At 31.2% G+C, this 13,633-nt stretch overlaps 1 protein-coding gene across 1 annotated transcript; it reads left to right on the forward strand.

Annotated features, from left to right (window-relative positions):
- The first annotated feature begins 10,939 nt into the window (after positions 1-10,939).
- Positions 10,940-12,948, forward strand: LOC114297997 (calmodulin-like protein 3). Its single transcript, XM_028242487.2, has one exon. The coding sequence runs from the start codon at positions 11,623-11,625 to the stop codon at positions 12,331-12,333; it is 711 nt and encodes a 236-aa protein (XP_028098288.2). The 5' UTR covers positions 10,940-11,622; the 3' UTR covers positions 12,334-12,948.
- Positions 12,949-13,633: the final 685 nt, after the last annotated feature.

A 13,633-nucleotide genomic window follows, 5' to 3' on the forward strand; every position in this document is an offset into this window, starting at 1 on the left:
GACGGGTCGTGTTACTAACATAGTTTAGAGAAATGCCTCGTGCTACTTGGGATAATTCGTGCCTGTATGTTGAATGCGACAACTCTCTTGATCAATATTTCAAACTTGTAGTTGTGAAATATTGGGTATTTCAAACCGGATTGCAATTGATGGCCGATGTTAAATCTCATTTATGTGGTTAGTGGTGAATTCTTTGCTCTAGAATTTTTCCCAAAAATTAATATTTCAAACCCTAATTTTAATTGTCAATTTAATTTCTCAATTTCATTTAATTCATGTTTAGTCATAAAATCTCTCAATCTTTTTAATCAAAATTAATTTAAGAATTTAGCGATTGAATTAGTCTAATTTCACATTTGTCTCTATGGATTGATACTTGGACTTGCCATTATTCTAAAAGAATTTGGTATAGTTTAGTGTTTATTTTTTGTGTGTGTAACAACCCATCATTTTGCAAGTAAAATTTTTCCAATTTTAGTCCCTAAAGTTTGTGTTTCTTGTCATTTTAGTCCCTCAAGTTTTAAATTTTATCATTTTAGTCTTCAAAATTATCAATTTGAGTTAGGATTAAATTGACTTAAATTGATAACTTTAAGGATCAAAATGATAAAACTTAAAACTTGAAGGACTAAAATGATAAGAAATGCATACTTTAAAAAATAAAATTGTCTTTTATCCATATTTTTGTTATCAAATATAGACAGACATTAGACGTAGCACCAAATTAACTCAAATTGACAAATTTCATAATCAAAATGACAAAATTAAAATTTAAGAAATTAAAATAAAAAATAACGCATACCTTGGAACTAAAACTATTTTTTATCCCTAAAAATAAAAAAAGACAACACCACAAAAAAAAGTATGTTCTATAAAGTACAACCTCCTCTAGGCCAAAAAAAAAAAAAAAAGAGTACAAACCTATACACAAACTCCATGAAGAATTTGAAAAAGGAAAATTGAATGGTTTTAGGTTAGGTCCAACCATTCCAGTGGCTGGCTACACTTAACATCAACTATGCCTCATCACAAACAAAGAACTATTTTGTTTTGAATATATTGATAAATACTCAGAATTGGTGCCATGTAAGTTAAATTCAGAATTAATATAATTTATATATTTAAAAAATTAATTAAAAAGGCAATAAAGAAAATTTCAACCAAAAAAAAAAAAGAAGAAGAAGAAGAAGAAGGATCAATAAAGTATGATTTAAAATAACCAAAGAAAACTATGTCAAAGGAGGTAGCTCAAGACTTGGACCATAAAAAAAGTCAAACAGAAAGATAGCTTAGGATTAGAGCCTAATAGGAACAATGGAAGACAATGTCAAAAAGGAGGAAGTTTAGAACCTGTTTATAAGTATTCCATTCAACCTGCCAAGGACAATGTCAATAAAAGACAATCTGCCAAGGACAATGTCAATGGAAGACAATCTTTTAAAAAAAATTAAAAATTAAAAGGAGGATTATAAGCTTTTTATTTTATTTTATTCTTAAAATTGTGGATTTATGAACAAATTTATAAGTAGAGTAGAACATGTTATAATAGATAATTATTCAATAATCTTAGAGTACCAGTGACATTATTCATGCAGTGCTCTCAATCAATGCATAATAAAAAATTTTACAAGCTAAATAATATAAATTCACGTTTGTTAGGTAATTAAAAGACAAAGAAATGACCCACCCATTATCCTTTGAGCTTTCTCATTCGTCAAGATCACTGCATAAGTAACAACACATACTAAAATTACTTCTAGACTTCTAGCCCAACAAAGCTACCAATAATAACAAAATATATAATTACCAGCAGATCCTATATACCGAACTTATTTATTCATAAGTCTTGATTTTTTTTTACATATTTGCTCATTTTGATAAAAAAAAAAATTAAAAATTAAAAATTAGGACAACTTTTTAGATGTATATTTTGTAAATCGTAAAATCATCATTTTGTACTAATAATGATAACGAGAAATTTCTCAAAATGATAAATAACTATGACATTTTGACTTTTGTTTGTGAATTTTGATTTTTTTAATTTATTTGTGTTATTTTATATTCAAATATGGTGTGAAAAATATAAATAGATTAATTGTATTTGTTAAAGATATTTATATAATAAAAAATTTATTATTAAAAATTAAAACAGGACTTAATGATAAATAAATTCGATACATAGACTGACCCGAAAATAGACCAAAATTGCCCAATCGCAATGCCGGCCAATGCCGCCTCCCAAATTGTACGGGTCATTTTCCATTGACTCAAACCAAAAAATAATATTTTCAATTTTTTTTTTTTTTTGGCTTTGTAAATGACAGTCTTCTTTTACCCTGACTCTAGACCCTGTGTTTCGTTTGGAATGTTCGTTAATTTTTTGATTTTTTTGATTATTTTAATTTGAGATTAAAATTTTTTGTTTAAGATAAATTTTTTAATTTTTATGAGAAAAAAATAAAATGATCTTATTAATTTTTTAACTTATTTTATTTTTTATGACTAAAATAACTAAAAAAAACCTCCTATTTTTTTATGCCAAACGAGTGCAAAATTAAAAAGATGGTCGTCTCAACCCGTTTGAATTGGGTTCTATGAAAAACAAGAAGAACAAGAAGTGTATATATTTCTTTTGATTCATGTGACTCGTTTGGATAAGTAAAGGAGAGAAATAGGGTTAAATGGAAAAAAATTTAAAAAAAAAAAAAAAAAACTCATTTATCTTTGTATTTTTATGTTTTCATCAAAATCTTATTTTAATGGGGTACTTACGTGTAGGTCTTAATAAGTGGATTTATTGTCTAATAGGTCCTATGAAAAAAAATTGTCACAAAAAGTCACTAATTGTAAGTTTAACGACAATTTATAAAAATCATGACAAAAAAGTCACTAATTATTAATTTTTAGCGACGCATGTAAAAAATTGTCAAAAAAATAATTTTTAGCAACAACCTTATTAAAACTTTTTTTCAATAGGACTTGATGGGAATTAAATCTAACTATTAGGACCTATTGGTAGTTTATTCTATTTTTTTTTTTACAAAAATGTCTAAGACCCCATTTTTTTCTCACCCCCTTTGACCCTCTCTCTCTCTCTCATTGGTTGGATTTTTTTTTTTTTTTTTTGTTTCCCTTGTCCTCCAATCACCAACCGCCACATGTGTGTGGGGGGGGGGGGCTGGTGGGAGTGGTGATTGGAGAGGGTCTCCATCACTCCTCTTTTTTTTAATCACATCACTTTAGTCTTATCACCTTTAATTGTGATAGTCAATCTTCTACCCTTTAAGTTAATTTGTAACCTCACATTTTTATCCATCTAACAAAGTTGACGAAAATTTTCATTTGGAACATGTGACATTTTTATTATCTCATTAACATCATTACACTTTTAATAAATTGCCACTTTAGTCCTCAAATTTTTACTAAAATCTCATTTCAATCTCTTCGCTTTCAATTTATGTTATATTTATGAATGGTAGATGGACCAAATGATAAGATTAAAACTTTATGTATGGTATACGAGTTAGCCAATAGCTTCCCTCCGGTCTCAGATCATATTAAAGGGTGTTGTTGGGCCCGTAGGGGTTTACCACGAGTCCCGTTTCGATAATTTGAATCGTCAATATGTAGAACTCGTTGAGTAATATATATGTTACCCAAAAGACAACCTAAGAGGGGGGTGAATTAGGTTTTTACAAATAAAAATAATAATACCCTAATAAAAAATTATGACTAGCACAATAGATAAATATAGTTAATAAAATAAAAATAATTAAAACAAGTGTTCAAACAACTATGTCAATTAATGATTTTAGCACAATAAAAATATGAAATATAGTTATAGCAATTTAAATAAAATAAAGAGATAAGGGAGAGAGAGGCAAACAAATTTCTAGTGGTCCGGTTTCAACTCGGCCTACGTCCACTCCTCAAGCTTCACTTGAGATTTTCCACTATTCTCTAGCTTCACAGGGTGCTAGCAACCTTTTCACAGATGGAGCAATCCTCTACGGATTTTACACAGACTTTCTAAGTCCAAAAAACACTGAGAGTACTACACTCTTACAAGATTGAAAAGAAGGTATTTTTGCTTTTACAGAAAGTTACAAGAATTATCTCTCAAAAATAGATATAAAAGTGAGACTCTGATTTTTCTGTAATCCTCACACAGGAAAGATGGGCTTAAAGGTATACGATTTAATATATAATTTCTGAGAGAGGATGTAAACAAAAATTGAAGAACACTTCTTAGAAAAAATTTCAGAGAATAGCTGAGAGTGATTTTAGATCAAAGAATATTTTCTGGTTTCTGTAACTTGTTTGTTCTTGTTGTAACTTGTTCACATCAGAGGCTTTGGTATATATAATAAAACTTATAACTGTTTATAGCAGTTGTATTCATTTGAATTTATAACAATTTATAACCGTTGTATTCATTTGAATATCTTTCACTCCATCATTACTAATTTGAATATCTTCCACTCCATCATTACAAATTTGAATATCTTCCACTTGAACCTTTTGAACTACTGCTAGACTGGGTTGAGCTGTTTGAACCTCTGTTTTTGGACGGTTTGAACCTCTATTTTGGGCTGTTTGAACTCGTGGTTTAATCAAATATTGAATACATTCTAACAACATTTAAGATAAAGGTTTAGGTGAGAAATAATGGGACAAAAAAAATTTTGATTCTATTTTTCTCTTTTAAATAAATTAAAACACAATTAAATAAATCATAAAAATAAATGTCAATTCTATTTTTTTTCTTTCAAATAAATCATCAAAAATAAATTGTGATTCTATTTTTCTCCTCTAAATAAATTAAAACATAATTAAACAAATCATCAAAATAAATAAGTCTAACAATATACATGTAAAAAAATCACGTTGATCAAATATCGATAACTATCTCATCAGATCAGTTTTTTGTCAACCGTTTATTTTTTCACCGTCCTTTTTTTTTTTATATACAAAACTGATTTAATCACGCTGCTATCGATATCCGATCAACGTGATATTTTACACACATATAGTACTCAACAAATTCTATACATTCAACGGTTCGGATTATGGAAACGGGACCCGTGGTGAGACCTCACAAGCCCAACAACACCCTTCAGTCTGATCCAAGACTGGAGTGAAGCCAGGTCTTACTAGTTAACTGTTATAATTGAAAATAAAGAAATAGACAAATTACATTGCTAGTGCTCCTACGTCAGCTCTTGTGTCAATTTCATTCTTATAATTTCAATTAGATCGATTTTAATTATGATTTTTTTATTTTATCTCAAATTAGTCCATTTGATTCTAATTGTTAGCATTGTTTATGATAAATGCATACATAATCACACGTATCATGTTTTTAAAAGCAAAATTATAAACTTGATTTATAATTCAGTGACTAAACCTCAACTAGTTCAATGAAATTTTTTTGTCAAAAATCTTAACGACATTATCAATTAAAATACATGGACAAAAAATCTAAAATTAAGGATTAAAACTAAATCAATTAAAACTATAAAAGCTAAAATGATACAAATAACCAAATATATAGACGCGATCCGTATAAATTGTCATAAAGAAATTAAAGTAAAAGAGTAAACCCAAAAAAAAAAAATATTCCGTGTGTTTGGAATTTTAGGTAACAAACGTAATCGGAATTTAATAAGGGCATGGCCAACGCGTTGTAGTAGCTAACACGGTAAAAAAAAATTATTTAATAAATTAAATTAAAAAAGAAACAAAGAGGGGAAGATAGTGTTGTTTTATCCTGACTTTAAATTAGGATAAATTACAAACACTGCTAGAGATTTGGTGGAAATATAGATTCTCTCTTGAGATTTGAAAAATTACATCCGTCCCTTGAGATTTATATTTTCATAATAAATTGTTCCATGAGGTTTTTATTTTCATACAGATTCTCTCCTAATTTCCCTTAATTTGTTATGAAAATTTGACCCTCAGAAAGTAATTTGTAATTTCTCAAACCTTAGGGAGGAATCTGTATTTTTATCAAATCTTGAGTGGGTGTTTGTAATTTGCCCTTTAAATTAAAGCCATTGACCCAAAAAACAAATCACAAAGAATAAAACAAAAAAATGCATCCGATGCCCCCTCTGTAATTTAACACGGTTGTTGTTGGTTGCTTCACTCATTCTCTCTCTCTCTCTCTCCAATCCACTAGAAGAATAACGCTACATTCAACAATACCTCAGGTCTCTGTTTAAAATTCTTTCATTAATAAAGTCTACACATACATCAACATTATAATGTGAAATTTTGAATTTTAATATGTATTGTTAAGATTATTTTACGTAATTAGTTATATGCCCCTTCACATAATTCAAGAGGTAATTTATTCTACTTTATCTATTTTACTTTTGATACAGATTTGACGCTTTGACATGAAAAGTTATTTAGCGATTTTGGAATACAATTACGTGGTGCTCTAAGGGTGTTCTGATTGGTGAAAAATGTGAGTCAATAATTTTGTATTCAGTAATTGAAAAATAACATGAGACATAGTATATAATGATTGGTGAATGACACAAACACGTGGTACTTCACGAACACTAAATAACTTTTCCTTTGACATGTTAATTGAGAGCGTACAAAAGCCTCTTATTTTTATTTTTTTAATTTTTTTTTTTATTTGTAACATTATTGCTTTGTTAATCACAAATTCAATATTACTATGTTACCATCAGCCAAATTATTTTCTTCTTGCCCAACTACTTATAGACAAACCCAAAAAATAAAATCAAAAGATGCTACAAACTTTAAAGTCATTTTCTAGCGGCCTTTAATTCCTAGGTGCCCTCTTTGTCATTGATCTATCTTAACCAAATATATATATTTTTTATTTTTATTTTTTTTCTAAACTTGTCATATTGTCGAAAAACACTCAATCTTCAAGTCATACAAAAATTTTGAGATATAAAAATCTTTAAATATAATCTAATAATTATAGATGTTTTGAGATTTGAAAACAAAAAAACTTTTAAACAAAATATCTCTTGTAAATTTTTATTTTTATTTTTCTTCTCTAAATCTCTCGATTGTGCTATCTTTGGATCGTATAAAAATTGCAATCTACAAGAATTTCGAAACTTAATCTAACGGCTACGAGTTTTGAAAGAATATATCTATATATATAATCTACCTTAAAGAAAGATTCTATCCCTCAGTGAGAGGTGCACATTGTTCTAAAAACGAGTGTACTGAAAATTTAGGGAAATTTCAGTGTAAGCATTGAAAAACAATTAAAAATTAATGATAAATTGTATTAATATTAAAATTAAAATTATAAATATAAATTTTTCTATATATATGTAATAATTTTCTAAAATTTCCACCGACAAGTGATTTCTGTGAAATTTATATATAACCCAACTCAATGTCACTTTCAATTTATAAATATAAACAAAATTTACACTCTTGTTCTCTAGTGATTTTTTATAATCTTAGAACAATACTTTGCACAACTCAACACATGCTACTTGTCATGTTCTCTCATAAACCAAATAAAAAATATTAAATCTGACTATACTTACTAACTAATGAAAATTAAGTTATAACGCCACACATAGACTTGTCCCAACATTATCAAATAATTTTGCCTTGCTCTCATTCCCAATGGAGTCTACCTACTTACCAAAAACTCATCTCTCTCAATATTTTATCAGTTTAATCGAACGGCTCAGGATTCAAATGATACTTTCTTAGATGGAAATGTTTGGAAATCATGATCAGAGCTTGTGTGAAATGCATGGTGAGATTGTTGTTAATTATGTGATGTTAGTTTTAAGAGAATTGCTATATATCATTTATGCTGTGTTTTGTTGGGGGATTTGAGGAGGGATTGAAAAAGAAAGTAGAAAAGAAAGGTGAAATGTGAATAAAGCATGCCTATATTTCACCTAATTTCACATACTTTTTCCATTTTCCTTTCCCTTTCCACGTCCCTCACCAAATCCCCCAACCAAACACAGCGTTAAAAAATATATTACAATTAGTCCATAATACATTTCTTCATCAATAAAGGCCTAATAGATAAATTGCATTACATAGTGATAAAATTTAAATTCAAATAGTTGATAAGGAAGCAATCTCATTTGCTAAACATAAATAGAACTCTTTAAAAAAAACATGGGATAAAATACAATTTTAGTCCTTAAAATATACGTTCTTTGTCATTTTAGTCCCTCAAGTTTTAACTTTGTCGTTTTAATCTTTAAAGTTGTCAATTTAAATCAATTTAATCCTATCTCTAACGTCCGTTTACATTGATAATGAGAATAGTATCTTATCCTTGGATAAAAGACAATTTTAGTCCCTAAAATATGCATTTCTTGTTATTTTTGTCCCTCAAGTTTTAAATTTTATTATTTTGATCCTCAAAATTGTCAATTTGAGATAGGACCAAGTTGACTCAAATTGACAACTTTAAAGATCAAAATGACAATTTAAAACATGACAAACTAAAATGACAAAAAAATGTATATTTTATGAACTAAAACTATCTTTTATTCATATTTTTGTTATCAAATGTACCATGCATATGGAGATTGATAGACACTTCATCAAGGAAAAACTCATTAGTGGCATCATATGTATTCCATTTGTGAAGACTAGAGACTAACTAGCCGATGTCCTCACCAACAGGCTAAGGAACAAACCATTTCATGGCATTCTCAACAAGCTGGGCATGAGAGATATCTTCGCGCCAGTTTAAGGGGAAGTGTTGGAATAGGAAATAAATTAGAATAGAAAATAAGTGAGGCGTTAGATGTAGGACTAAATTGACTCAAATTGACAAATTTGAGGATTAAAATGACAAAATTAAAATTTAAAGGACTAAAAAAAAAGGGCATACTTTAGGAACTAAAACTATCTTTTATCCAAAAAAAAAAAAAAAGTATGTAATATAAAGTACAAACCTATACAAAACTCTGAAGAATTGGAAAAAGGAAAATTGAATGTTTTAGGCTGGCTACACTCAACAGCAACTATGCCCCATCACAAATAAGAACTATTTTGTTTTGAATATATTGAAAAAATGGTTTTAGGTCCAACCATTCCATTGGCTGGCTACACTCAACATCAACCATGCCTCATCACAAACAAAGAACTATTTTGTTTTAAATATATTGAAAAATACTCAGAATTGGTGTGATGCAAGTTAAATTCAGAATTAATATAATTTATATATTTTAAATTCTAAGTAATTTTTAGAGTGCATGGCATTACTAGCAAATATGAGTTTGTTTGTCTCTAGTCCAAACCGTGCTAATCCAGGCTTTTAAATCCACTACGAACCCTACTTCGATTATTTAATCTATTCATTTTATAAGTCTCTACATTTATGAAAAAAAAAATTACTTTGCACTTAAGCGTCGTTTGACAAGTGATTTTTTTAATCAAAAAGTCAAAAAATCACTAAAAAAATCAAAAATCCAACAACTCATACCAAAAAATCAAAGATTCTTTTTTCTCTATACTTTTTGCACATCTTTTTATAAAAAACCAAAAAATCATCCTAAGCATACTAGTTTTTTTTACATCACATTTCAACTTAAAAGTCAAAAAGTTACTAAAAAAAATTTGTTCCCAAACGAGGCCTTAATGCTGGGTGGGGTAACTATTGTGCCATACGTATTCACAAGAAGTCCTGTGCTGTGAGCAAGGGCGGGGCTCATTCTAATCCGTGGAGATTGTTAGGTAGAATCCGCCAAGTCAATTATTTAGACAAAAAATTAAATTGATGGAACATCAATAATCACATAATTAGATCACATTTATATTTAAAAATTGAAAAGTATATTCTTAAAATTACATTAGTCACTTAAAATGAATAATCTATTGACGTGTACTATTAAATAAAAGATTTAAATCATCTTAACAGACTTGGGTAAACCCCAAAAACAGTAGGCCTTATGCTGTGCCCCCAAATAGAGATGGCAATTTGATCCTGGCCTGATAAAGACCCAACCCCGATTAGAACGGGTTTTTCCCAAATATTACTCCATATAGGGCTGGGGATGGTATTAAAAATTAAATTCTCGATGATTTTTAGACCGGGGATGGTGATAGGTTCTCCAGCCCAAGCCCAGCCCGACCCTACCCCGAACAGCCCCCGAACAGTTATTATATTATATATCTTTATTATATATATATATATATATCTCAAGTTCTTTGAGCAGGTCGTAACTATCTTTATTATATTATATATCTCGAGTTCTCAACTTTCTCTCTCTCTCTCTCTCGTTCTTCTCCCTCTACTCTCTGTGAGAGAGATGAATAAGCATCTTCTAGATCTAAGCCGCGATGGAGAAGTCTAGAGACAAATCAGCGACAGAGAGCACTTTCCAGATCTGAGCCGCGATAAACATTTCTAACTATCACTGTCAGCCGCTGATCACACCACCGTCACCGACACCACCACCACCACTACCACTCTCTCTTTCTCACACCTCCATTTGCTGCCTCGTCTTTAGATCTATTGTCATTGTTCTTCTCTCATTGTTCTTCCGATCTAAGGTAATATATATACATACATATATACACTGGTTGGTTCTCAAGATCTTCACTATATCAACATCATTGATTTTGATATAGATATAGATATAGATATACATTTTGTTTTTGTTGTTGATGATCATTGATGATGATTTTTTAGACTATAGTTGTAGTTGTTGATGTTGATGATGATGAGATAGCTGTTGTTTTGCTTCTTTTTTTTTGGAAAAATTTTCGGGGTCAGGGAAACCCGATCCCCGTTAAGGGGCGGGGCTAGGGACGGTGATAGATTCCCCATCAAGGATCAAGGTCGAGGCCAAGGGAATTTTCACCATTGGAGATCGGGGACGGGGAGTGTGATCCCCGCCCCACCCTGCCCCGTTGCCATTCCAACCCCCAAATGGGAAGAAGGTTAAGTTAAAATAGTCTACTAAAAGAGAAAATAAATTAAAATAGTCAATAACACAAAAATATTACATCAAACCTATAATTATTTTATTTTTTTTCTTACAACCATCAAATCAACTATAAAAAAAATAAAAACAACAACAACCAACTTTCCAAAAAAAAAAAATTTTAGCCAAGTTAAAATAACCAAAAAATTAAATAATCAACTAAAATAGTTAATTTTCCAAAGAAGGCCAGTTTTAGATTAAGAGTTGTTTTGAGAAATTAAAAGCTGATTTTTTTTGAAAAAATATGTAAAAAATAAAAAAATAATGTGACTAAAAAAACAAAAAACAAAAAAGTGACTTTTAATCAGCAAGAGACTTGGAGAGGACCACCATAGCGCTTTACATATACTTAGGTTAATGGAAAAGACAGCACAGATATTTCCGTTCCTCCACGCGGCAGACAATTTATTTTACGGTTACATCAGATCAACGCGTTTTCTAGAATAAAAATTATGCACCAAACAACGCGTAACTTCTTTTCTCTTCAATGATCAATTTAAAAAATCACCCTCTGTCCCAACTAGTCCCCTTGCCCAACTCTCTATCCTTCTTTATAAAAACCATGTAACCAATCCTATTCCCTTGTTCTTTTGTGCTTTCTTCTCTCTAATTTTTCTCTGTTGCATTGAAGCTAGATCTACAGAAGAAGATGATGTTGATGGCCTTGGTATTTCTAGCACTTCTCTTCCTTGCAAGCCTCTTACACACACTCTTCAACTTTCCCAACAAGAAGACCATGGCTTGGCTTCAATCTTTCTTCACCAAAACCACTACTTCACAAGATCTTCGCAAGGCGGAGAAGAGTAGCAACACTACCACCACCACCACCACTGTTGCTGCTGCTGCTGCTGCTGCTGCCGTTGTCGCTCATAATAAGGGTGAGTTAAGGAGCGTCTTTGCCACGTTCGACAAGAACAACGATGGCTTTATAACGAAGCAAGAGCTCAAAGAATCGCTTGGGAACATTGGAATCGATATTACGGATAATGAGGTTGTGGATATGGTTGAGAAGGTGGATTCTAACGGGGATGGGTTGATTGATCTCGACGAGTTTTGTGGGTTGTATGAGTCTATGGTGAGCCGAGAGGAGGTGGTTGGGGAGGAGGAGGGTGGGGGTAAGGGAGTAGGAGAGGGGGATTTGAAGGAGGCTTTTGCTGTTTTTGATGGAAATGGGGATGGGTTGATTACAGTGGAGGAGCTAGGGTTGGTGTTGTCTTCCTTGGGGTTGAAGGAAGGGAAGAGAGTGGAGAGTTGCAAGGAGATGATAAGTAAGGTTGATATGGATGGAGATGGAATGGTTAACTTTGATGAGTTCAAGAGCATGATGAAGGCTGGTGGAAGGCTTCTTGCCGTCTCCTAAGCCTCTCTCTCTCTCTCTCTCTCTCTCTCTCTCTCTCTAAGTTGTGTAGTAAGCCCATTTCTCTCTCTCTCAAAATTGTACATATAACCAAGGGGAATTCTTACAACTATGTGTTCTATCTTCAATGCCTCTTCCCAACACACAACATCCTCTGCACTCAAAATTCCTATTCTATAGTTTTAATGCATTACCAGTAGTCACATGATCATATCTCGGAATTTTTTGTTTTGTGTCTTGAAATTTCTGTATTTCGAGATTCCTCCAAGTAGTATTATGGGTGGAAGTGCATTGGGTACAGAAAAACATGGGATTTTGGTGGTGTTAACAGATGCTGACCTGGATATTGATGAAGCATATAAAATGCTAGTGCAAGAAAACAAGTGAATCCCTTCCTACCTCAGTGTGCGAGATTCCCTGAAGCAAAGTCAAATGTTTTGGTGATTTGTCTGTCTGTCAACTCTCAGGCAAGTGGAGAGATTTTACTAGGTCAAGTATGTACTACTTTGTTGTTTTGTATCTTCTAACTTAGATGTCTGTGTGGTGTGGTGTGGTGTGATGTACAAAAGATTACATGCCATGTTTGAACTTTTAATGCAGATTGTCAGCATTTGGATACAGGAACTCTTGTTTGTTTAAGCATAAAATATTTTTTGCATTTTCTAACTATTGGTACAATATAAAACAAAAGTAAAAGAAAATATTTTCGGTGATCAATATAAAATATACTGTGGCAGAAACCTTTTTTTTTTTTTAATTTTAGAAAGGTGAAAAACATTTTTAAAACTAAAGTGTCACTAATATTAACACAATACCACCACAAACAACCACTAGTACATGAATTTTAAGGGGACAGCCAAAAATAGGAAAACATTTTCCGTTAAAAATATTTTCCGCTGAAACAAATATAGTTATACCTGTATTGAAAATCAAAAACTCCATCATATGATTGATAATTATAAAAATGTCACTTCTATACTAGTTTTCTATGCCTACATAAAAATTACAGTCAAAATATAATGATCCGACATGGCTTAGCCATTTTGAAAGTAGAAGAAAGACAAGCAAATGAAGTTGGATTGGTCTGCTGGCGTATATGGGCCCTTCTAAAAATGGTCTGAATTTTGTATGAGAGAGAGTCCCTACCCACTAGCCTCCAACAAAGTAGGCACATTGGCATATCATCAGCCAGATCCATCCCCTGCCGTCTCAATCCAACGGTAGTGCTCTACACAACAGAATGGGACAGAGAAGTGGGGCAAATAAGAGACTCCAGGCTGCTCAAGAGCTGTCAATAGCCTGT

The sequence above is a fragment of the Camellia sinensis genome, chromosome 5, assembly GCF_055761805.1.
Source record: "Camellia sinensis isolate YWXY chromosome 5, ASM5576180v1, whole genome shotgun sequence".
In the NCBI taxonomy this organism is placed as follows: domain Eukaryota; kingdom Viridiplantae; phylum Streptophyta; class Magnoliopsida; order Ericales; family Theaceae; genus Camellia; species Camellia sinensis.